Here is a 23,197-nt window from a genome sequence, read left to right as displayed (position 1 = left end):
GAAAATTCCACTTGATATCAACTCAGAATCATGACCTGAATCATCCTTCAAAGTTTTCGTTAAGACTGTATGTTTTAATCATCGTTTTGTAACACTGAATACATTTTCCTATTTTCCCGAGACCAAGCATAATAAAAAGTTAAGCAATCAAAACAGTTAAATGTTATGTCCTATTGTTTTATGTGCTTTGCTATGATATACTGTTATCGAATGCAAACTCATTTCCTATGGAGGAAATTGCTATAAGTAAGTATTATATACCTATGTTGTAGACTAATATGATGTCCAGTTTGAGAATTTGTGAATGACTTATCTGTGAGGAAGACCTAGAAGGACGTACATAGACCAAGTTGGAAATGCCTTAGAAGAGGTTCAGCACGATCTGATGATGATGTTGGTTCGAAACGATTGACGAATGTGGAGGAAGCAAGAGAAGTGTGTCCGGATCGAAGCAAATGGAATACCTAATTTCGGCTTACCCCGGGGAAACATAGGCGTGAGTTTATGTATGTGTGTACTTATTCTTTAGAGAGGTACGTAAGACCCCATAGCAGAAAACGGGTTATAAATTCTTCCGAACCCCAGTGGTTACCCGATTACTCTAGCCATAGAGGCAGCCAATCAGCTCGCGACACCAAACACTTCAGGACCCCGATACAGACCCCGCCGCCGGCGTGATCGACGACTTCCCTCAATCTTTTATTTAACTTAATTTTTTATATTTAACTTATTTATTAATTTTAATCAGGACAAAAGTATTTTTTTTTTGACGTGATTATTGTAGATTTGCCGCAGATGGCATTAACTACTTGGCTGGACAAATGGGGAGCGCTGAAGGCTCTCACCCTATACAACGTTTAAGACGTGCCAGGCCTGCGGCCTGAGGGTGCCCAGTTGGGCGCGAACCTCGGCTCAGAGCGTCGTCTGAGAGGAAAAATATTTGAAAGAATTAATCGACCCTAGTGGGTCGATAGCGATAAGCGCTGAATGAGGGAAATCGTCGACCACGCCGGCGGGGTCGGTATCGGGGTCCTGAAGTGTTTGGTGTCGCGAGCTGATTGGCTGCCTCTATGGCTAGAGTAATCGGGTCGTCGGGATCGTATATTACGTCCTTCGTCAATACACGCCGACTTATTACCCACCTGTGAAATGTAGGCTAACAGCTCAACTATACCGATAAGGAAGACAATACATCATAAAAGTAGAACACTTTCACACTTTAAATAACCTGGATTACAACTCACTGTGTTCCGATAAGTATACCAAATATTTGGGTTACGTTATCTATACGTTATCTTTGATAGAGCGGTTCCTATGTCGATTACCTTTATCGTGGGAAAATAAGACATGCGCATTTAGATTACATACATAAACTCACGTCTGTCATCCTTAATGGAGTTGGCAGATGAACAAGTAATCATAAGGCAACTCTTCACTTTCCTTTCGAGTAGATTCAACCTTGTTTTTGGTGGTTATTATTAAGCCGCCAAAGGCCCCGGACATGGCTCAACGTAACGACTACATACTTACATCAGTAAGTAGTAACCTGGACCGAAGGTTTACCGTGCCGCCTGAAACACTGGCCATTTTACTTTCGGATAATCGGGTTATCAGTAATGTTCAAACTAGGAATTCGAACCCGGGACCTTAGCAACAAGGGGGATAGATATTATAAGATAGGGAGAACGTGCAGAATTTTTTGTTAATTATATGTTTTGAAAGTTTTGTTTTTGTTGGCTTATGTAACAGTGCAATTCTTAATGTAGGTAACTTTTATATTATTATGTGTAATATGTTTTATTATATTATAAGCTGTTAGTGTTCCTTTTATGAATAAATAAATAAATAGGTCCTAAGGTAGATATTGTGAACGTTATGGTGAATCGCTGATCAGTCTACCCAAATTTTCGTTCGTACTGATAATCTATGTATCTACGTTAAAATCTCAGATAATATTAAAATATAAAACAATAATGTTTTATGACGGAAAAAATATAGATAAAAAGTAGTAAATAACAAATTAGTGTCATATAAGACATATTTAGGTTAATGAGAAATGATTCTGTCCAATGAAGTCTTTCAAAACATACGTAAGACATGGCTGTATGGGCATAGTTCATTTTGCCTAACCCTTCGGGGAAAACCAAAACAAAAATAAAGTAGGATTTAGTAGTTTAGAGCCCGAGCTGGACTTAAAAATCTTGATACTTTAAAAAAGTATAACAAAATATTTGAAACTGGAATCATTTCCCTCGCTCTGCGGGGAGCCCGTTCCGTATATAGCGCTCCAGACACAACTAGTCGGGTATTTCTGTCCCGTGACTCATCCGGGTGTGTCATCCACATGCCGGGGTAACACGACTAACTAACTAACGGCGAAGACAGAACTGCAGACGGTAATAACTAATGACGATGTCCGGGGTAAGTGACGCGATAATGACGCTTTTGACAGGCGGTAACGTGTTAAAAAATTTAATTCAATTAACCAGCTTGTTTTGTGAATATGGACGGTATTTATTCTAGTATTAGTTATAGACAGTGACACGGCTCACACCTATAGCGTTGGTTTATCAGAAATCTCAATGAAGCGTGGGTACTTAGTTCATTGTGCGATGGATGTACGGTCACGGGTACTAATATGTATACACTTTGCAACCATGTCACATTAACTTTTTTGAAAATTTAAACCGTAAGCCTTATTAAATGTCAAATATGATAGTGCGACAGGGTTCTAAAGTGGGTACATGATATTGCTCATGACTGTACTAGCAAATGGGTACGCTATTAACACAAAGACCTCAAACAACAAACACTTAGACAGCATTGTGAAGTATGCCCCATATGCCCTCATAGTGAAACATATTTAATGTTTATTTTGAGGCAAACAAAACATTTTTTTTTATTAATTCGGTCGAAGATAACAGGTTATTGGACTTTCGATTGATAAAGTTTAGTGTGTGAATTGTTTTACGAGTATCATTTTGTTATTGTTGATAATTCGAATGCCAGAGCGATTATTTGGCCTTAAAGTTACTGTAAAAAAATCCACTTGATATTAACTCAGAATCATGAGATGAATCATCCCCCTCAGTCAAATTCAAATTCAAAAATATCTTTATTCAGTAGGTAACATAGTTACACTTTGAATCGTCAATTTTTACATAACGAACGTCTCAACCGCCTAAAACTACTGCAGCTTCTCACAACCTGTATAGCCGGGGAAAAGAAGCTGCAAGAAAAACCTCGGCACAGGGCCCTAGACGTTCTTTAAAAAAATAAAAATAAACATAAAATATTGGTATACAATTGAGTAATTTAGCTGCCTAATATCAGTACGTTGCGAAGTCGCGTAAAATTGATATCACGCGGTTTCCAGGATATAAATCCTGGCATAAGCCTGGTTAATAGTAATAAGCTCGCACCCTACTATGGGACTGAAACATAGCTGGCGAGGGGTGGATGCATATACTATATACATGTCACCGTAAAATTGTAAATAACGTTAGATTATAATCTATCTCGCGAGATTGTGAACTGTCGAAAAATTGTGAAACGTAGTATACTGCTTACAATTTAACGTATTATTATTCGTCAGATTATAATTTATCGAAGTGAAACCGTCAAATTGTGATACGAAACGCACCTCGCGTGCTATACCATAGAGTTACAAAACTATTAGAGTGAGCATAATGTTAATTTGGGATTCTCTTAAAATACATAAATGTTTTTGTCATAATTTTAATTATCATAATCCTTTTTGCATAACATAATATAATCTAACGTTATTTACAATTTTACGGTGACATACATATACATATACTATTGGTCGCGATGGGAGCCCTTTTGTTCACATAATTTTTTTATTCATAACATTGAAGTTCATAAATAGGAATAACAAAATTATGAAAAAACTTTTTATGAATAGTGGTGATTATGAAGAAAAAACATAGGAAAATTTTATGCGAGCCAATATGGACCCGGTCGCGTTATTTGAAGCCACTCAGACTAACGAGCGGCGTAAGGGGTAGCAACGCGCCTGCGCACTTTTGCAATGCTACAGCAACAGGCTGCGCGCCGCTACGAGAACACTGCGACGAACTCGGCGGAAAAGCTGACAACGCCCTTTTCTCTTATTTTCCAAGTTAGCAACAATTACCAGTTTTTACAGTCCGCTGATCGTTATATTACAACACCAGAGTTTTCTTCTTCTATCGTCAGGTTAATTACCAACCTCATCAACCCTGGTGTCAGGGTTATTGTTGAGCTGCCAAAGGTCCCTGACATGGCTCTTGTAACGACTACTATCTTACATCATTAAGTAGTAACCGGGTCCAACGCGCAACGGCTTAACGTGCCTTCTGAAACACGGATCATCAACACAACACCAGAGTAGATAACTCTTGTAACTAACAGGGCACTAGTCTCCAACACAACTATAGGTACTTACTACCTCTTCGGCGATACAAGTAATTAAAAATATATTATAATTCCGGCAAAAAAGGACGGAACTAATCACGTATTTGGTTTTATTTGTATTATTACTTTAGATAATATCAATATCAACTTTATTAGGTATTCGAGTTCGATATCGCCAACTGGGTCACTACACAAGTCAAATCGATACGTTCTAGAACAACGTATAGATTTGATAACGTAATGTATGTACAAATAAAACTAATGACTTTTTTACCAGACGTAGTATATTTTGTAAAGAAGCGAAGTTATTGAAATAGTTGTAATGTTTCATTTGAAAGTATATGGAATTTGATATAACTATACCTGAAAAATGGATGGCATTAACTACTTGGCCGGGCAAATGGGGAGCGCTGGGCTCTCCGTTGATAAAAAAATAAGGCAACAGGTCTGAGTGTGTCCAGTTGGGCGCGAATTGATTACATTAAATATATTATAATCTTGTTAAATGAGCCAATAGTAACCCTGACACCAGGTTTGATGGGGTTGGTAATCCCCCACACAACGCACACGATAAAAGAAGAAGAATAATATAATCTTGATGGCTTAAGTCGACTACGCCGGCGGGGTCTGTATCGAAGTTGTAATGAACCATATGACAGGATTCACAGCCCATGAGAGACAGTCTATGACGTCAGATTTGAGTGTCTGCCAAATTCAAAATGAAAGAAATTGCCTCACTAGTTACTCTTTTAAAGATACATACATTTATACCATGTTATTCACTATACGAGTAGTTACATTGTTTTTAAGCTACAGAGCTGCCTCATAATCTATTCATACATTGTATTGTATACAATCGATATTTATACTTGTGGAACAAATACAAACATAGCTTCCCGCCAAAACAAAAGTAATAGTAAACAATTTCATTCATTACAAGGAAGCGTTTGATGTTTACACGGATACTTCCGAAAACACATAGTAGCTACATGAGAAGCAAAGACATAGTGTTAGTATCGAAAAATGTTCAAACCATTGTGTGAAAAACACAATAGAGTTTACACCTTATTTCACGGTTATATTTTGTCACACTTTTTTCCTTCTGAATTAGATTGTTGGCCGCAATCGCACTGGACTTAAAGTTGGCAACGCAAAAAAATGTTAAACGTGATCGTAAAAATTTAAGAAACTTCTCAGTTGATCGGTGATCGAAATATAGAACGGTCTTTTTCGTCTGATTTAAAATGGCGCCTGTGGAAACTTAGATTTACTTAAGTATATACTTAGGTACACTTAGATATACTTAAGTATTGTGCATAAAAGCAATTCGTTCTAAGTATCAAAATTGCGTGAAAAGTATCTAATATATTTTCAAAATTAACGACGGATTTTTTCAAAATGAGAAGACGTATGGTATACTTTAATACGCCTTGTTCGGATGACGAAGAAAATTGTGACTGTCGTGTGAGGGATTTCAATAATATAAGGCGAGAATCAAAACTGTTTTTATTCGGACGACCGGTGAGTAAAAAAAAACTATTTAAATACATAAGTTTGCGACTATATCCCATCTGGGGTAGACAGAGGTAAACGAAATGGGTGGTGAGACGTATCGCCATCTATAATGGACGAGCCTACTGTTATAGTGGTAAAATATACATTAATATTTACTACGTATACTAATACTTATTTAAAGACTTTTACAAAATAACAGATCCGATAGAATAAAACATAGAAAAAAACAGTTTTTTATCAGTCCTTTGCAGCCCAAATGTTTATTTATGAGCTATTTTAACAGGTAATTGATATCAGGTGGTTTGAAGGATATTATGTGACTTAAGCATAGCTCGCGAGGAGTGGGTGTATATATTATACCTACATCTCTGTTTACCCCTTCGGTGATACAGGCGCGATGTTTTGTTATTGAAATATTAGGAGTGAAAGCAGATAGGCGCTGTCATAATTTACAGCTTTGTATTTTGTATGCAAATACAGATGAAGAAGAGTCTAAATGCGGAAAACAGAGCCCACTAACATAACATAACATTTGTATGGAAATATCTGTTCTGTGATAGTGATAATAGAGGTACGGTCACGAGCATTAATATGTATACATTTTGGTACCATGTCACATTAACTTTTTGACAAATAGAACTGTAAGTCTCACTAAATGTCAAATATGTTAGTGCGACAGAGTCCCAAAGTGGGTACATTATATTGCTCATGGCTGTACATACGTACATAAGGTCACGCCTGTATCTCGTTGGAGTTGGCAGAGACCATGGAGTTCGTACAATCCTGACACACCACATTCGCTTCTTCCAATCTCATCAAAGCCTTCTTGCATGTTTGCCGGTTTACTCTTGTTAAGGTTCCGTAGCCTAATGGCAAAAAACGGAACCCTTATAGATTCGTCATGTCTGTCCGTCCGTCCGTCCGTATGTCACAGCCACTTTTAAAATAAGAGGAGGATAAAATTTAAAAAAATATATGATGTAGATTAGCACGCAAACTACCAACGAAAATTGGTTTGAACCAGATCTAGTAAGTAGTTTTTTTTAATACATCATAAATCGTAAACCGTAAATTACTTTCATAGTTAAAACATCAAAAGTTACTACGAACTAAAAAAAACCTTCTATATTATGTTACTTGCTGTTACGGAACCCTTCATGGGCGAGTCCGACTCGCACTTCACCGCTTTTTTTGAAACATTCTGGATCTGATGGCCTATGTACGCATAAGCTTCCTCTTCCAGTCCTCACTAACTTATACCAGATAATATTTTGAATTTGTTTATTTTAGTTTTACATATTTTGAAAAGCTAACGTGAAGCTTACTTTATATATAAAAAAGCTTATTATAAGAATGATGTTTACCTAAATGATAAAAAATGTCTGGTATTAAAATGTGTTGCTCTAGTTATTAAATAACTTGAATACCTTCATTGATTTAAAAGATGTGTTGCTGTTGCAGTAATCATTTCTTCTCCTCAATCAAAACACCTTGCGAAATTACGTAAATTCAAAAATGTTACATTGACCTTCAAGAAGTTTAACTTTGATAATTACGTTGAATTAATGATTCTGATTTGTGATTTCTGATAGTGCTTATAATTCCATACAAAACTGAAAATTCTGACAGCGCGTATGATGAGTTTATATCAGGCTTTCCATGACTTTATATCAGGTACCTGATTGCTGTCGATGACCTAGACCAGCACATCGGATCGTCTGTCGACTTAGACCAGCATGACAGATGACTGGTTACCCTCGAGGCGACGGACTCCCATGACGGACGGACGGACGGACGACACGATGCGGAAGACTCCTGGTTTACTTTTAGCTCAAGTAGAAATCACAAAAACGAATAGTTACTTTTTTAGTACTTACTAAATACCGAATAATAACGAAGGTTGACTTTTTGTATCGACTAAAAAAGTTAAAAACCTTAAAAATAATATTTTTTCTCCGTTATTTGCTTTGTTTTTCGCAAGCTTTATCAAAGTACTTAATGGTGTTGTCAGACGATTGTCAATTCAATAATTATTATTAAGATTAAACATGTTTAATATTGATACGGTGAACCAATTACATGTCAATGAAGAACTTTCCAAGTCACGTTCCCTAAAAATAATATAGATGGCGCTGTATAATTTTACAGCGCTTTCATTTAACCTTCTAATTTTGGATTTTTCGAGTTCTGAGTTGAGTTCTGAGAAGTCTGAGTTTTAGAACAACATTAATTTAAGAATCTTGTTTTTAGTTTAGTTGGCACATTATTGTCTAAAGTCACATAATTATTATATATATATATTATTTATTTTTTTAGATTGATTTTCATGTATTTATAAAAATTACAAAAAGTCAAATAACCTAACTTAAAATTACTTAACCTAGAACCCACTCCGTGTCAACCCCGGCCCAAAAGTGCCCATGACACTAGCAGCATTACCGCGCTGGATTGCCACGGACAACCTCTATTATTTATTTATTTATTTATTTTCCCTGAGCCAAGTAAGACCCGGAGCGGGGGTCAAAGCCCTGCTCTCAAAGGCGACGGCCCACGTCACATAATTATTATGAGTTTGAATTCATATTTGGATCAAAGATTAGATATTGATGTAACGTGGTTTCTAGGATATGACGTGTTCCCGGTTAATGGCAATAGGCTATACATTCCCGAGAAATGCATTTTCGAAGGTGTGTGACCTAACCTGTATTGGGCTGATTTTCCCTCCGCGGGTTGGAAGGTCAGACAGGCAGCCGCTCCTGTAAAAACTGGACCTGACAAATCTTCAGGTTAGGTAGGCGGGCCCTGTGAAAAACGGAATAATGCTAGGAAGATGATATTGTGGATTTGAAGTTAGATTTTAATAGTTACTTATTAAATTATTTAATATTCGTACACTGCATGGTTGAGTGAAGGATTTTTTTTATGCAATGCAATATATTTTTTATACCACTCTAGAAGGAATAAATATATTTCATTTAATTTCATCTCTGCCTACCCTTTCGGTGATATGTGCGTGATGTTAGGTTCTGACGTCACGTGATTACCGGACGACTAATAGGTCACGGAATCGCGTGATTCATAAGACGCGTTTATCCCGGTTATTACTTACTGAAGTAGGTAATCACATGAACCATTTCAAGGGCCTTTGACAGCATGTTAATAATATACATTTCATAATAGCCAATTTACGCATATTTCTATTTATAAATTATGTCTATAGTTAACATAGAGCACGGAATATGACGCTCAGCTGTTACTAGAGACGACAGGCGTACCTAATTTCAATCGTCTCAACACACTCAAAATGTCCACATTGAATAAATAGGTACAGAATTAACTATCAATTTTTATTGCATTTATTTTTATTTATGTTTATTTTGACAGTAGATATTCTAAGTCGTCTATGTATCCTCTTATCCTTTAACTAGTACTGAAGCCGCCTCTAGTAAAGGCCTAACGTAAAATTCTGCCGTGCTCTGTGGCACTGAGTAAGTAAATAGATAACTCGTGTTTAGCACATGAACTATGTAAACTGTCGCATAATAAGCCTCTGTATACAGTAGGACGATTTGCTATCATCCACACATATCGTGGGTTATAAAACTAGTAATTACTAGATGCTTACTTACCACTATATAAAAGGTAAGTCACGATGTCAAGAGCATAAAGGATAATGGTACTTTTACACTGTTGTTACGAAATGTTATTAAAAAAAATGTTCACCTCAACTTCTACTTCTATGTACCTCTGACTAGCCCAATTGGGATTATAGTCGTGACTTTGTTATATCTACATGATGAGATAACTATACATAATATATATTTTTTGTGTAGTTAATAGTCACAAGCTGTTAAAGGCACTGAAGCACGGAATTATCTTACTTTTTCGTACAATCAAGTGAGGATCCTGCAAAGTTCTTACCAAACAAAGGACAGTCTCACAGTCACAAATTGATGAACAAAATCATATTTTATTACAATTTGTGATAAAATTAAAACTAACGAATATTCAATGATTTTTAATAGTTTTTTTTTTATTAAAACATTTTATAACAGCAGTGTAATAGCACCTTAAAGGAGAAGCACACCTATGTATATAAGCATTAACACATACAAAGTCAACTTTTAGTACAATTTTAGATGCGTTACTGAAACGTACGTCCCAGTGGTGTGCGCATATTGTAAAGTGATCATTTTATAAGTGCAAAAAATATTAGTCAAGGTCACTTAGAATCTTTTGTCTTAAACAATCGACTTAGTTTTGTGTATTTTTATAAGGTAATTTTTAGTAATAATTTACCAGCGACTTCACCTGGGCAACTAAAGCTGTATTGTCGCCGCACAGCGAAAACCACGGAAACACTTTTTTGAAAATAATATTTATTAAGAATATTTGTTAACAAAACCTCCCAATAGCAATATAGGATGAAAAATTGTAGTCTCAATTTTTACCCGGAATAAAATTTATTTAAAGAAATCGAGGTATTTTTTGGAGAAAATCCTATGTGAATATGATTTTTCAAAAAAGCGCTTAAGTGGTTTTAGTTATAAGGCAACGATATAGAATCTTCTGGAATTCAAATAAACCCAATTCTGTCGTTCGTTTTAGCGTCGAGTGCAACTTATCTTTGATAATTTCTGGCTCTGCATACCCTATTATGGTTTACAGCCGTGAGTTTATGAATGTACTTATTCAGAACTTTTTTCCATAAAAATACGTGTCAGAGAACCTTGGACTCTTCAATCGTGTGATATAAAACCAATTTATACAAATCTTTATAATGAATTTATCACGAACCGTGTACCATTCCAATTGTAAACATTATTATCGCTTATAATACACGTATTATTATAGAATTAGACTAAACATCCTAACTTACAAATAAAGTATGTTATGCTCAGTACAATCTCGTATGTAAATATGTTGCTTATCTCTATTTTATATGCGATATATTAGAAAAAAACTCAATCTCAAACTCAGCCCCGACACTCTATTCGTGTTTAGTTCTTGATCACGCGGGAATTAAAACTAAACAATAAAATATTTAGTTCCGAATTCAAATTTTGATACAATAAATCTAATAATAAAATTGATGAACATGGAAATTACCATTCTTTTGCACTCACAAACACGAATTGGCGAATGAAGCACTTAATATACTAATATACTTATATAAGTTCACGTCTAAATCGTAATTGGGGTAGTTATAAGTACATCCATCGAAAAAAAAACTAAGTAGGTACCTAAACCCCAACGTGATAGGTGGTGAACCTTATCGCCGTCTATAACTGAGCCAACTGTGTTAGTAAAAATGCAGTTAAGATAAATTAATAACTCATTGGTGCAAGTCCGGTGTCGGGATTCGGTCCGACGATCCCAGTTTGAGAAGCAGGACCACGGCGATTTTAACACTATTAATCTTTCTTATAAATCAGGTATTATCAGGTACTTACGTAATTTTTACATTCAATTAAAAATCTGTTGAATTCCAAGATTTACGCTGAGTCCATATTCGTGGATACGGGCTAAATTTCAATACAATATGAGAGGCAAGGCAAACCACCTTTCATAGTTTGATCCTGCTTTCAAGGCTGTACTGGTTAGTATCGAATATAATGCTAAAGTTAAGTACACTTTATTTTACGAGATTGAGAAGGGAATGTTAAGATGGCTTGGACACGTGGGGCGGATGAAAGATTCTACGATTACGAAAGCGGTGTATGGCGAAGGTTGTTGGTAGGGCTGGCAGAGGACGACCTAGAAGGACGCATATTGACCAAATTGTACTATCCCGTTTTCCGCAGGGTCCGATTACCTAACCTGAAGATTTGACAGGGCCGGTTTTTTACAGAAGCGACTGCCTGTATGACCTTCCAACCCGCGAAAGAAAAATCAGCCCAAACAGATTAGATCCTGTAAAAAAACGGACCTGTCAAATCTTCAGGTTAGGTTAGCGGACCCCGTGAGAAGCAGGATAATGCTAGGGAGATGATGGACAGACGCAATTCCAAGTATCATGTAACTATACTACCACTACACTACTGTATACTATACTACTGTTACTTAGTAAATTGTACCCGGGACCGACTGCTCACTCATCTGTAACTACTGCGTAAGTAAAACTTGCACGACTTACAATTAAGTTATTGCGAAGCAAAATTCAACAATCTGTTACGAAAATAGCAAAATCATAGTATAAAACAAAGTCGCTTTTTCTGTCCCTATATCCCTATGTTCGCTTAAATCTTTAAAACTACGCAACGGATTTTGATGCGTTTTCTTTTAATAGATAGAGTGATTCACGAGGAAGGTTTATATGTATAATAACATCGATTAAATAGTGGAGAAATACTGTTATTTTTGAGGTTTTTAATGTGATGTCGTAAATAATTTATTTTTTTCCTCAGCATTGTACCCGAGCGAAGCCGGGGCGGGTCGCTAGTTATAAATGAAACGTACAAGACTTACAGACAATGAGGGAAATAGATACAACCCATTCCGGGTCGTGGTCTAAACTGTCAAATTCGACTTTATGAGCTTGAATTCATGTTTGCATCATATTATTATATAACTAATATCACACCAATATTACCAATATTATATTAAAAAAACCAATATTGAATATAACCAATATTAAAAAAAAAACTAATATCACGTGGTTTCCGGGATTTGTGTTCGGTTAATGGCAATAAGCTCACCTCATACCTCTGTTACATGGCTCTGTTAATATAGCTGGCGAGTGGATGTATATACTATAAATCTCTGCTTAACCCTTTGTGGATACAGGCGTGATGCTGTCTTATGTGAAATAAACATACATATAGGTATAGACAAACGCTAACCTAACCTAACTCGACTCTACCACAGAATAAATCTAAGAATCCAATACTAACAAATCACCTCATCACCTGCGTATAATGTTATGCAAAAGTTTTCCTTAACCGGGAATCGAACTGATATCGGTTAAATTGGTTTGCGACATAGTCGTTGAACCGTTGCGTAGGTATGGCGTGAGTGGGGTTCATTGCGAGTGATAGCGTAAAACATGTAAATATAATGCTTTTTAATTATTATTGCATGACATGTGAAGGTATGGTAATGCTTTATAAAGTAAACTGATTTTATCGCATTAAAATACTCACATAAAATATGCTCCATATAAATCTGAAATCTATTTCTCAATATCTCATTTAAGAATCAGGACGGAGCTGTTCCAGAAAAACAATATTAACAATTGACGTCACAAGACCCACAAGTTGCCTTGCCATCTCTATCTAACACTGATTTCGATTTATCAAGGAATTTCAATTCAATTTTCACATTACAAACTATAAAATTATTTCAATTTTGGAACGGTTATAAATAAGCAAACAATTTTTTATACCTGTCAAATTATTCTTTCCTTTCCACTCGCCCTTATTTCATGTCGCTGTTACTAAGCCCATAAACCAAGTTGTTTTGAAACATCGCAGGAAATAAGAGCGGTTGAATAAGCGATTCTCTGTCGAGTTTTTGTAGCATGAAGTAACGATTACTTCGGAAAATATTTCTTTTTATCTACGTTAAATGATATTAAACTTTTTTATGTCCCGGTGCGTCACTGTAACTCGGTTATTTAAAAAAGAACTTCGTATCGAGCTTTTTTCGGGGATTATAGACCTTCGTATCGAGTTTTGTAAACCGATTATTTGTCAAAAACAATTGAATCTCGATTCGATATTCAAAAATATTTCAAATTCAAATTATTAAACGTTCGTTTTTATTGGATTTCACGTTCGATAATTGAATTTGATTTCAGGCATTTTAAACGGTTTTAATAAGTACTTAATATAAAATGCAAAATAATATAAATGCTATAATATTTAGTGCCTAAAAAGTGTTGGATCATAGAAATGTTGTTTATATAGTCACTTTAAACCGGGTTCAACGACATTTAGAGGTCATACAACATAACATAAATTACATATAAGTATGTATGAATACTTATCTAGCTATTATCTTGCCATACAAGGCTTTGTGATTATGTATTGCAAGATATTGCGCACTTAATATCATTTATTATGTACAAAGAAAATATGTTTAAAAAGTATATTTCGAAATATAAAATGTTATAAACGTATTTAATTGAAATGCTGTTTCTTTACATAAAACTGCACTTTAATAAAAGTACATTGTTTAAAACAGCTAGTACCTTTTCCGATTAATACTTATAAGTGTCGTAGGAGCTTAGTTGGAAGAACGCTTAACTCTATAAGGTCACAGGTTCACACTCAGCACGGGCCTAAATTAATTATAATAGGATTTTTTTAAAATTCATGTTTGGTTCTAAAATGATTAATGTGCTCAGCGGTGACGGAAACTTTGTAAGTAAACCCTCATGGCTACCCGAGAAATTCATGCGTTTTCGAAGGTATATGACCTAAGCTATTGGGCTGGTTTTCCTTAGCTTCTGTAAAAAAGCCGGACCTGTCAAATCTTCAGGTTAGGTAAGCGGACTGTGTGTAAAACAAAATAGCGCTTTAGTGTGATATAAAAACGCGAGTTAAGAATGAAAAGAAGTGGCGCGAAATAGTAGTAGCGTCGTCAATTTCAACATAAAATATTTTATAAGTAATGGTTATATAAGTAACACATTTGGCTATCTGTTATCATAATAAGCTACATAACGACCTTCCTAAAAGAAATGTCCTACAAGCGCTTGTTGGTCATAACGAGCACAATTATGGCCCTCAAAAAACCCCTAAGAAGGAAACATTGTAACATTTACCGGACATGATATTGTTTTGTTTTTTCCTTTCATTTCCTAATAATTGTTCAATTTATGATTCGGAGTAAAAGGCTGTTTATATGAGAAACGTCTTATTACGAATATAAGTTTTATTATTCGTGAATAATAATTTTGTTATTTTATTATTCGAATAGTAATTTTATTTGTATCCTGATAGCAAATCTGTTATGATCATTTTGGCATTTTGATTGAGAATACGCATTCCGTGGTGAGATTAATTTGTACTTAGGTAATCGATATTCTGTAAACTCGATTGTGCGAAATCAAAAGCATATTGCGTATGGAACGGTTACACTCCGCCCCGCACCATTCCGTACCGGGCGTCGAGCTAGATTTACCTCACCCCCTCTGGGTGTTACTGTAGTTTAAATTGCTGTAAGCCGCTGAAGAGTGAGGGGCGCGCGCGAACTGTCTATCTCGCTTGCACTTACGCGGTAAGAATGTAATTTATATAATTATGGAGGGTCTGCCGTGTCTCTACATCAAGTTTAACTAGTTTTAGAATAAGTACTTTTTATTGTTTATTTCCCCACCGTGTATGCTTTATTAACCGATTCCACTTAACATTCTGGTCTAGAAATTCTAGTTGGAAACACGATTGAAATTCCCTAAACACATGCGACGTAACCACCCGTAATGAACATGCACATTAACCACCTTAAAAATAAAAAATAAACCAGGGAAACTTACGTTCAGTAAGTTTAAGTATTTGACAGCCAAGCAAAATTGAATCCAATTATCATACAATTCGGCTGAACTTTGCTTCGCTGTCAAATACTTAAACCCACGTTTATCTCTGGTTTTTTTTGTAAGGAGGCCATCATCGTATTTCCGAACACAAACGAATGCTAATTTGCATTACATGGATTTATCGATTTATCGTATATCAGAATTTGAATTAAGAACTACGACTCTACTGTTACTTTCATCACGCGGGAAACAAAACAAAAGGTACTTCGTTCGAAATTCAAATTCATTCATATACGCTCCCAGTCCTGTGTAATATTGCTATTTTTTTTTTATTACAATAGGCTAGTTTCCTACTAGTCAAATAAGTTACTTTTTACGAAACGTCTTTTTTTTACGTATCTTATTGTAGATTTGCCGTAGATGACATTAACTACTTGATCGGACAAATGGGGAGCGTTGAAGGCACTCACCCGGTAATTTACTAAACGTCAAAACACACACTGAGACGTCATTGAATAAAGTGATAAAATGTCGTACTTATTATTAAGTTTTCTTGATTAAAATTCATAAAAAAATTAAATAGAAAAAGGAAAATGTTTTTCGTTAGTTCTAGATCTGTCTTTACTTTGTAATCAGAATTTCATAATAAAATGTATCTTGAATTTAGTACATGACCCTATTTATCAGATTTATCATATATCAGAATTTGAAATAGGAACTACGACTCTAGTGATGTTTTGATCACGCGGGAAACAAAAAAACAAAAGCGTACTTAGTTCGGAATTCAAATTATTTCATATACGCTCCCAATCCAGCCTAATATTGAATAATATTACTTACGTACAAAAGCGTTTCAAGTTAGAACTTTAAACATAACCCATTTCTAGGTTTCCCAGACTCGTAGTTTAAACGTGACGTCATTTCCTACCAACAAAGATTTATCCGCAGTTTAGCTGTGGCTGTGACATCGCCAACCACAGTTGTACTTAAAGTTTATTTTGCTCGCAAGTTTCTCACTGTAATAGACTACTCGCTTGTGTAGGAACTAGATTTAGATTAAATTTTCTTTTATCCTGGTTTAAAGCCGTGATAGCCCGGTTGGAAGAACGCTCGACTCTCACTGTAAGGTCGCAGGTTCGAATCCAGCACATGCCTAAACCTATGATTTTTGAAATCGTTTTTCGAATTCATGTTTGGATCATAAATGATTACAACATGCTCAGCGGTGAAGAACATCGTGAGGAAACCTACATACCCGGGAAATGCGTTTCGGAGGTATGTGTGTACCCAGAGGTTGCACCCACACATTTTTTTAAACTTTTAGTGAGTAATAATTTGTTCTAGGTTATATAATTTATTCATATATTGGCTTCAACTTCAGAATAATTAACATGTATGTAAAGTTACATTAATAAAAAACAATATTTATATTTTTTATTTTTTTTATTTAGGCCGTCTGTTGTGCTTTTCTGTATGCTGTCCTTATCTCTGTATTTTGTGTCCATTGTGCTCAATAAAGTATTTTATCTATCTATTTATTTAAGAACATAATTATGTTCTCGTACACAGCCATATTACCTAATTACAAATATTAACTTTGAATGTTGACTGAATACACGTAAAAGAGCTTTAAAATAATCTTTTTTCGGCTTAAATTATTTATCCACAAAGAAAATCTGTGTGAATAGAGGAATGCCGCATTAAGTTTCTATTTTTGAAAATAAACCCACCTCAAAATATGACTTTACTTAAATACACTTTACTTATAAAAGTAGGGTAGTTTCCAACTTGTCAATTCAGTTACATTTTAATAAACGTCAAAACACGAAATTACTAAGGAATTTGTATGAAAAAGCACACTGTGACGTCATAGAAAAACGTGACAAAATGTCGCACTTATTATTTCTTTTTTTTTTATTTTATAAATGTTTTAAATAGAAAAAAAAGGAAACTTTTTTGTCACCTTAAGATTTATACATTGCTTTAAGTTTACGCGGTTATTATCATAACGGGATGACTGATGAGATTGGAGAAAATTATGGATCTACCTACTCCACTCCAATCTCATCAGTCATCCCGTGATCATGGCACTTGCAACAGTGTCGAAATATCGGGAGTCTCATATCCCCATTTGAACGCGGTAAGAACCCGTTATTATGTGCTTTAATTACCTTAAGATTTGTCTTTATTTAGTAACCAAAAGGAGATCATCGGATTTCGGCCCAGAAGTCAAAGTGCCGGCCAAAAAATAATTTTGCTATATTCCGTTAGATCTTATTCACTTGAGCATTTATTACTATGGCACCAAAGCTGTAGGGTCAATATCTTCGGTTTTATTCGAATTAAAAAAACTGTATTTTTCATACATTTTTGGTCAAAATGTAAAGTGCCGGCCAAGTATCAATAATGGTATATATCCTTAGAACTTATCCGTCTGAGCATTTATTACTATGGCACCAAAGCTGTAGGGTCAATATTTCCGGTTTTATTCGAATTAAAAAAACATGAATTTTCATACATTTTTGGTGAAAATGTGAAGTGCTGGTCAAGAAACAATATTGGTATAATCCGTTATAACTTATCCGTTTGACCATTTATTATTATGGCACCAAACGTCTATGACCATTATTTTGACTTTTGTTGGACTTTACGTTATAGTTTCTGTGTGAAAAGTGCCGGTCAGCAAAAAACACATGTCAAAGCTATCGAGAAGATACCTGTAAACATTATTCACTATGACAAAAATGTGTATGACCATTAGTTTGGCTTTTGTTAGATTAAAAAAAAACTTGATTTTTGATTCATTTTGTAAAAAAATATAATACAACAGGCACGTTATGTAAAGGATCGTCAAAATGTTTATTACTATGGAATTAAACGTCTATGACCACTATTTTGAACTTGATTCGATTTTTCAAAAATCTGGTGTTTTCATAGATACCTACACACATTTTTGACACATTTTTATAAATTAAAAATAGGTTTGAGTTTACGCTTTAGAAGCTACTTTTTTAAGAAAAGTGTGTATACAAGGAAAATAGAGTGGGGTGATAGAGGTACTACGTTATCGGCCGAATAGCACCAGGACATTGTGATCAGCATACATGCAAAGTACAACTGCCCGACTCCTGTATTCCCTTACAGCTACTTCAGACGTCATGCCAAAATACGAGTTTCGTCACTAGATGGCAAGCTTATCTTTGGAGGGTGGTAACCATCTACGGTCATAATAATGCAACCTAAACTTAGGCCGTAACGTTGAGTGGAATGCAAAAACTACAGCCAACGTCATATCTAAAATCAGATGGTATTAATATATGTAGAAGTTCACCTATCAACACACAAAACAAAAACACATAGTATTTATCTGACTAATAACTAGTCATTGGGAAAGCTCTGCTTGTTGTCATTGTTAAAATGTATAAATAAAATAAAGATTTTAAAAAGTCCAATAAAAGCCAAAGTCAAAATAATGGTCAAAAATGTTTTGCGCCAGATTATTAAATGTTCAAAGTTGTATTAAAGGTTCTTTGTATTCCGCCGTATCGCAATTTTTGCCCAAAGCACTTTATTTTTAAACAAAATAAATAAGAAATCAAGATTTTCATAATAAAATAAAAGCCAAACTAATGATCGTACACGTTTGGTGCTATAGAAAAAAATGTTAATAGGCATCTACTCGATACTGTCTACATGCTATTTTTGCTGGTCGGCACTTTTCACATTTGAACTAAAACGTAAATTCCAATAAAAGTCAAAATAATGGTCATAGATGTTTGGTGTCATATTAAAAAATATTGAGAAGCAACTATTAGACGGATTCGTCGTATTCTTTTCGATTGCCGACATTTTAACATATTAACCAAAACGGAAAGTCTAACAAACGTCAAAATAATGGTCATAGAAGTTTGGCGCCATACTAATAAATGTTCTAACGGTCCTTAGTAATACGCCTGTATCCCCTTTTTCCAAACGGACACAATATTTTTTTTTACAAAATGTATGAAAAATCGTGATTTTTAAAATCCAATTAAAGCCAAACTAATGGTCATACACGTTTGGTGTCATAGTAAAAAATGATCAGAGCAATCTACTCGAAAGGTTCGACACATTTTTTTTCTCTGGCCGGCACTTTCAAATTTGGGCCGGCGAAAGTATGGAGAGCCGATGATCTCCTTTTTATATTTTATCTTTGACCTAGGAAACTACCAAATTAGGTAAATACTTTTATCTGAACCAATCCATTGAATATAAAGTTAAAGTGTACAATAATTATATACTAGTAAAGTGCTCTGTAAATTGCCTGACTTTCACACTTGCGACTTATATGATGTGTTAAGACTTGCGTAAGAGTGCGTAAGACCTAGGTCTAGCAGTTTTATTGTCGATCTAATGCCCAGTGGTTTTGCAAGATTTCATCATTTTATCACTGCGCTTCAAAACACAGTCAGTTTTATGTGTTGGATATTAAGTGCATAAAATATGATGAAACTTTGTTTGTCGCACGGAATACAAGAAAAATGTTGGAAGAGCCTATTGACCGCATGACGCGCGCAGTACACAAGTATGAACAAACAGTTCATACTTCAACTTTGAACTCCACTCGTCCGCAAATTTAAAGACGCACGGAGCTCCGCGATAGTATATTAAAAGGTCGTATTGCCCTGAAGGTAAAAAAAACAAATATCGACTATCATGCAAGGAGATCCCTTTTTATTGCGGGAAAGCTAAAATTCTTAGTATGATCGTATTATAACTATAAACATTGCAGGTAGTTATCTGTTTGCAGGAGTAGTGGTAAAAGAGAGTGGAGTTGAACCGGCGACAGCGTTTCTCATACAAAATGCGCATTAGGGCCTTTCCAAACTCTTTCTTCTATTCCGTGGTCGCAAGAATGAGCGGCGGTAGCGTCGTAGATTCTGCATAGAATGATTATAACTGCAATTGAAATCCATCAACTTCTTTTTTTGATTTCGTTTTGTTGTTTTTTTTTTTTACCTTGATGGGTTTGCTCTTGGCCCCAGACTTGCCCGAAGGCATTATTTAAGGCATTGAAGGCATTGTTTTGTATTAAAGTTCATATAGCTTCGCCTCTAACTCTACTCATTTGTAACACAATTTTCCCTTATAAGGCCAAAAGTAATAATAATTATGCTCTAAATAAGTCATCATCATCAATTTAAGAGCCACGCTCTTGTCGGTGCAACATTTTCCATGTTTTTTTTTCTAAATAAGTACGTTTTATAAAATACGCACTCAATAACCGCCCTAAAATATATCCATAATTCATGCTATTATACACTTTACTGCTTTCAAAATCCTTCCCGTTTTCCGGGCTGATTCCTTTTCACATCATTGACTGGTTATTTGTCAATAACAAATATGTGACGCAAGATCTTATTATTGACTCCTTAAGGGTTAGTCAAGCGTTCCTTTATTCAGTCTGTTTGATGTTAGTCAGCCTTTACAAAAGACATTCGGTTGTTCACTTCTATATTACCACATACGTACTTCCCGGTATAGGAGTTACTGCCCTTTAGATTTCACAAAAGCGTTGCAAAACTGTTATAAGTCGTAATACCATAAGGAATAGAATCACACTCATATTACAGATGTGATATTATGTTTGTGAGTTTGTTTCACTTTCACGAGACGACGGGACTTATCCCTAGCTGAACGGATTTGCAAGTATGTGAAATAAAATATGATAAACACTGTAATTGTTACAAGAAAATTACACTTTCGATATTCTCATATTAGATGTACAAATAACATAAATAATGAGAGACAAAATGTACAAAGAATAATATGAGTCAGGTAAATGGTAACAATATCAAAGTTACGATTGAAGAAGTTTTGATGAGTTTTGTTGTGTTACTGTTAAAAATACGAATTTAGTAGATAATTATCAGACGAAAGATGTTTAGACAAAATATTTTCACATCTGAAGTGAAATTGAGACAATTATAAAGAAATGTAAATGTACTTAATAATAATTGGTGTAAGTACTAGGAATATCGATTGGATTGGATTTGGGATTGGCTCGAAATCTTGAGTTCTTGAACATAATTCCTAGAAGGCGAACTGTCAATAAATATTTAGTAATAAATATAGTTCAGTTCGATTCGGTTCCGAAAAATAAAATAAACATTAATGTATCTATGTGTTTGTTACTATTAACAACCGGACCTGTCAATTCTTCAGGTTAGAAAGATGATGATGTGTTTATTACAATATTAAATAAATGAATTTTCTTTGTTACAGTTCCATTCGGTAACAGACAAGCGGTCGCAAAACAACGACTGTGGAACCAACAGCATGACGATAGTAACAGAGAAGAAGATAGAAGATGATGCTTCAGACTCTTCTAGTGGAGAGAATGTTGAAATTGAAGGTAAGGCATGCAAAATATCTCCCCTAATGAGCCGGCACACAAGTCATCAAAGGAAATTTAATAGCCCTTTTTGATACTCAGTCCACAGACGGATAATATGATGAATATAATCCTATGGCGGCAGGTGAATATAACATATTGCTCTCATTAACATAACCTAACACACATTTTGATGGGATAAAAAATGACTAACTATCAAAAAAAAACTAATTTACTAAAAACTTAAGGAGATAAAAAGTTGTGCAATGGCATTTTCAGTTTATTTAACTCACACTCATACAAAAAGATAGGTCCAATAAACTTTGTCCAACCTGCAATATATGAAAACTTCGGCAATATCGACATTGTAACGGCTGCTGTGCATAAAATTAGCATAAGATATAATACTTAATGCAGTAAGAATAAAAAGCACAAACATCAAGCTAAGGATAACATAGCAAAACCATGGTAACATAGCCAAAAAATGGCAGTTAAGGAATCCTGTTATATAGTTGACGTTCTTTTCTATGTTTTTAAAGGTTCATTTTGCGTCATAACTACGTCAGTAGAGCCGGTTTGTGTGATTTAAATTCATATATTCAATTTTGAATATGATATTTATCACAAGTATTTCAATGGGATCGAAAGTCACGTACGTCGCAAATGCGCTACAGAATAAAAAGCTAATGTGGTCTAGACAGAGAGAGATACTTTTATGTTCCTGGGTTTGATTTCTGATTTCACAAACGTGTCGTTATTATTGCCGGACCTACAAGATTCCAATTTAGGTCATTTTAGTCAGTTTTTGCGCCATTACGACTTTTGTGACATAACATAATTTTGTGGACCTTGTTTATGAGAATAAAGTCATAATAATGATGTTATTTAGTCTAGTTTTAGTAATATGTCTGCACGATTCTCGTATTTTGTAAATTTTATTTTTTCTGCTCTTTATGTTACATGCATTTTGCATTAAATTTATTTGCACCTAACATACAATATCATTTAATTTACATATTGAATACTTAATATAAAAATTCAATAATACAATTTGTCACATATACAATTTAACAATAAAACTATTAAAGAAAACTTAGTCCATAAATAAGAAAGAAAGAAAGAAAGAAACATTTATTATTTAGGACACCACAGACACGGATTACATATATATACATTATAATGACATCACATCAGAAGTCAACGCACACACGAAATATTTTCTATATAGAAACATGGAAAACGAACACAGAAACTTATACCTAAATTAAAATGTGACGTCATGTCGGCTTACCCATGTGTAGTGGATGGTGTCCCGTATAAAAGGTCCTCACTCAGCTTATGCCGCGGCGTGAGCCGCGACGCTGGTATTCTGTGAGACCTGACTAAATAACCCGCCCCTGACCGTTCCCGGTGCA

The 23,197-nt window shown here is 34.9% G+C and overlaps 2 protein-coding genes across 9 annotated transcripts in view; one reads left to right on the top strand and one right to left on the bottom strand.

Moving 5' to 3' along the window:
* LOC126372724 (adenylate cyclase type 2-like) overlaps positions 1-23,197 on the bottom strand; it is a 201,439-nt gene that overhangs the window by 63,670 nt on the left and 114,572 nt on the right.
* LOC126372787 (uncharacterized) overlaps positions 1-23,197 on the top strand; it is a 469,025-nt gene that overhangs the window by 414,898 nt on the left and 30,930 nt on the right. For 6 of the 8 annotated variants that reach the window (XM_050018677.1, XM_050018682.1, XM_050018681.1 and 3 more), the window contains one exon: positions 21,674-21,803. In XM_050018677.1, coding sequence (XP_049874634.1) covers positions 21,674-21,803 — 130 coding nt within the window. Of the gene's footprint in view, positions 1-10,069; positions 10,209-21,673; positions 21,804-23,197 lie in introns of those variants that run through there. The other 2 variants (XM_050018683.1, XM_050018684.1) reach the window with 2 other exon arrangements.

Source organism: Pectinophora gossypiella, chromosome 14 (assembly GCF_024362695.1).
Source record: "Pectinophora gossypiella chromosome 14, ilPecGoss1.1, whole genome shotgun sequence".
NCBI classification, from domain to species: domain Eukaryota; kingdom Metazoa; phylum Arthropoda; class Insecta; order Lepidoptera; family Gelechiidae; genus Pectinophora; species Pectinophora gossypiella.
Note: the sequence above shows the minus strand (reverse complement) of the source record. Positions and strands in the feature narration are given on the sequence as shown.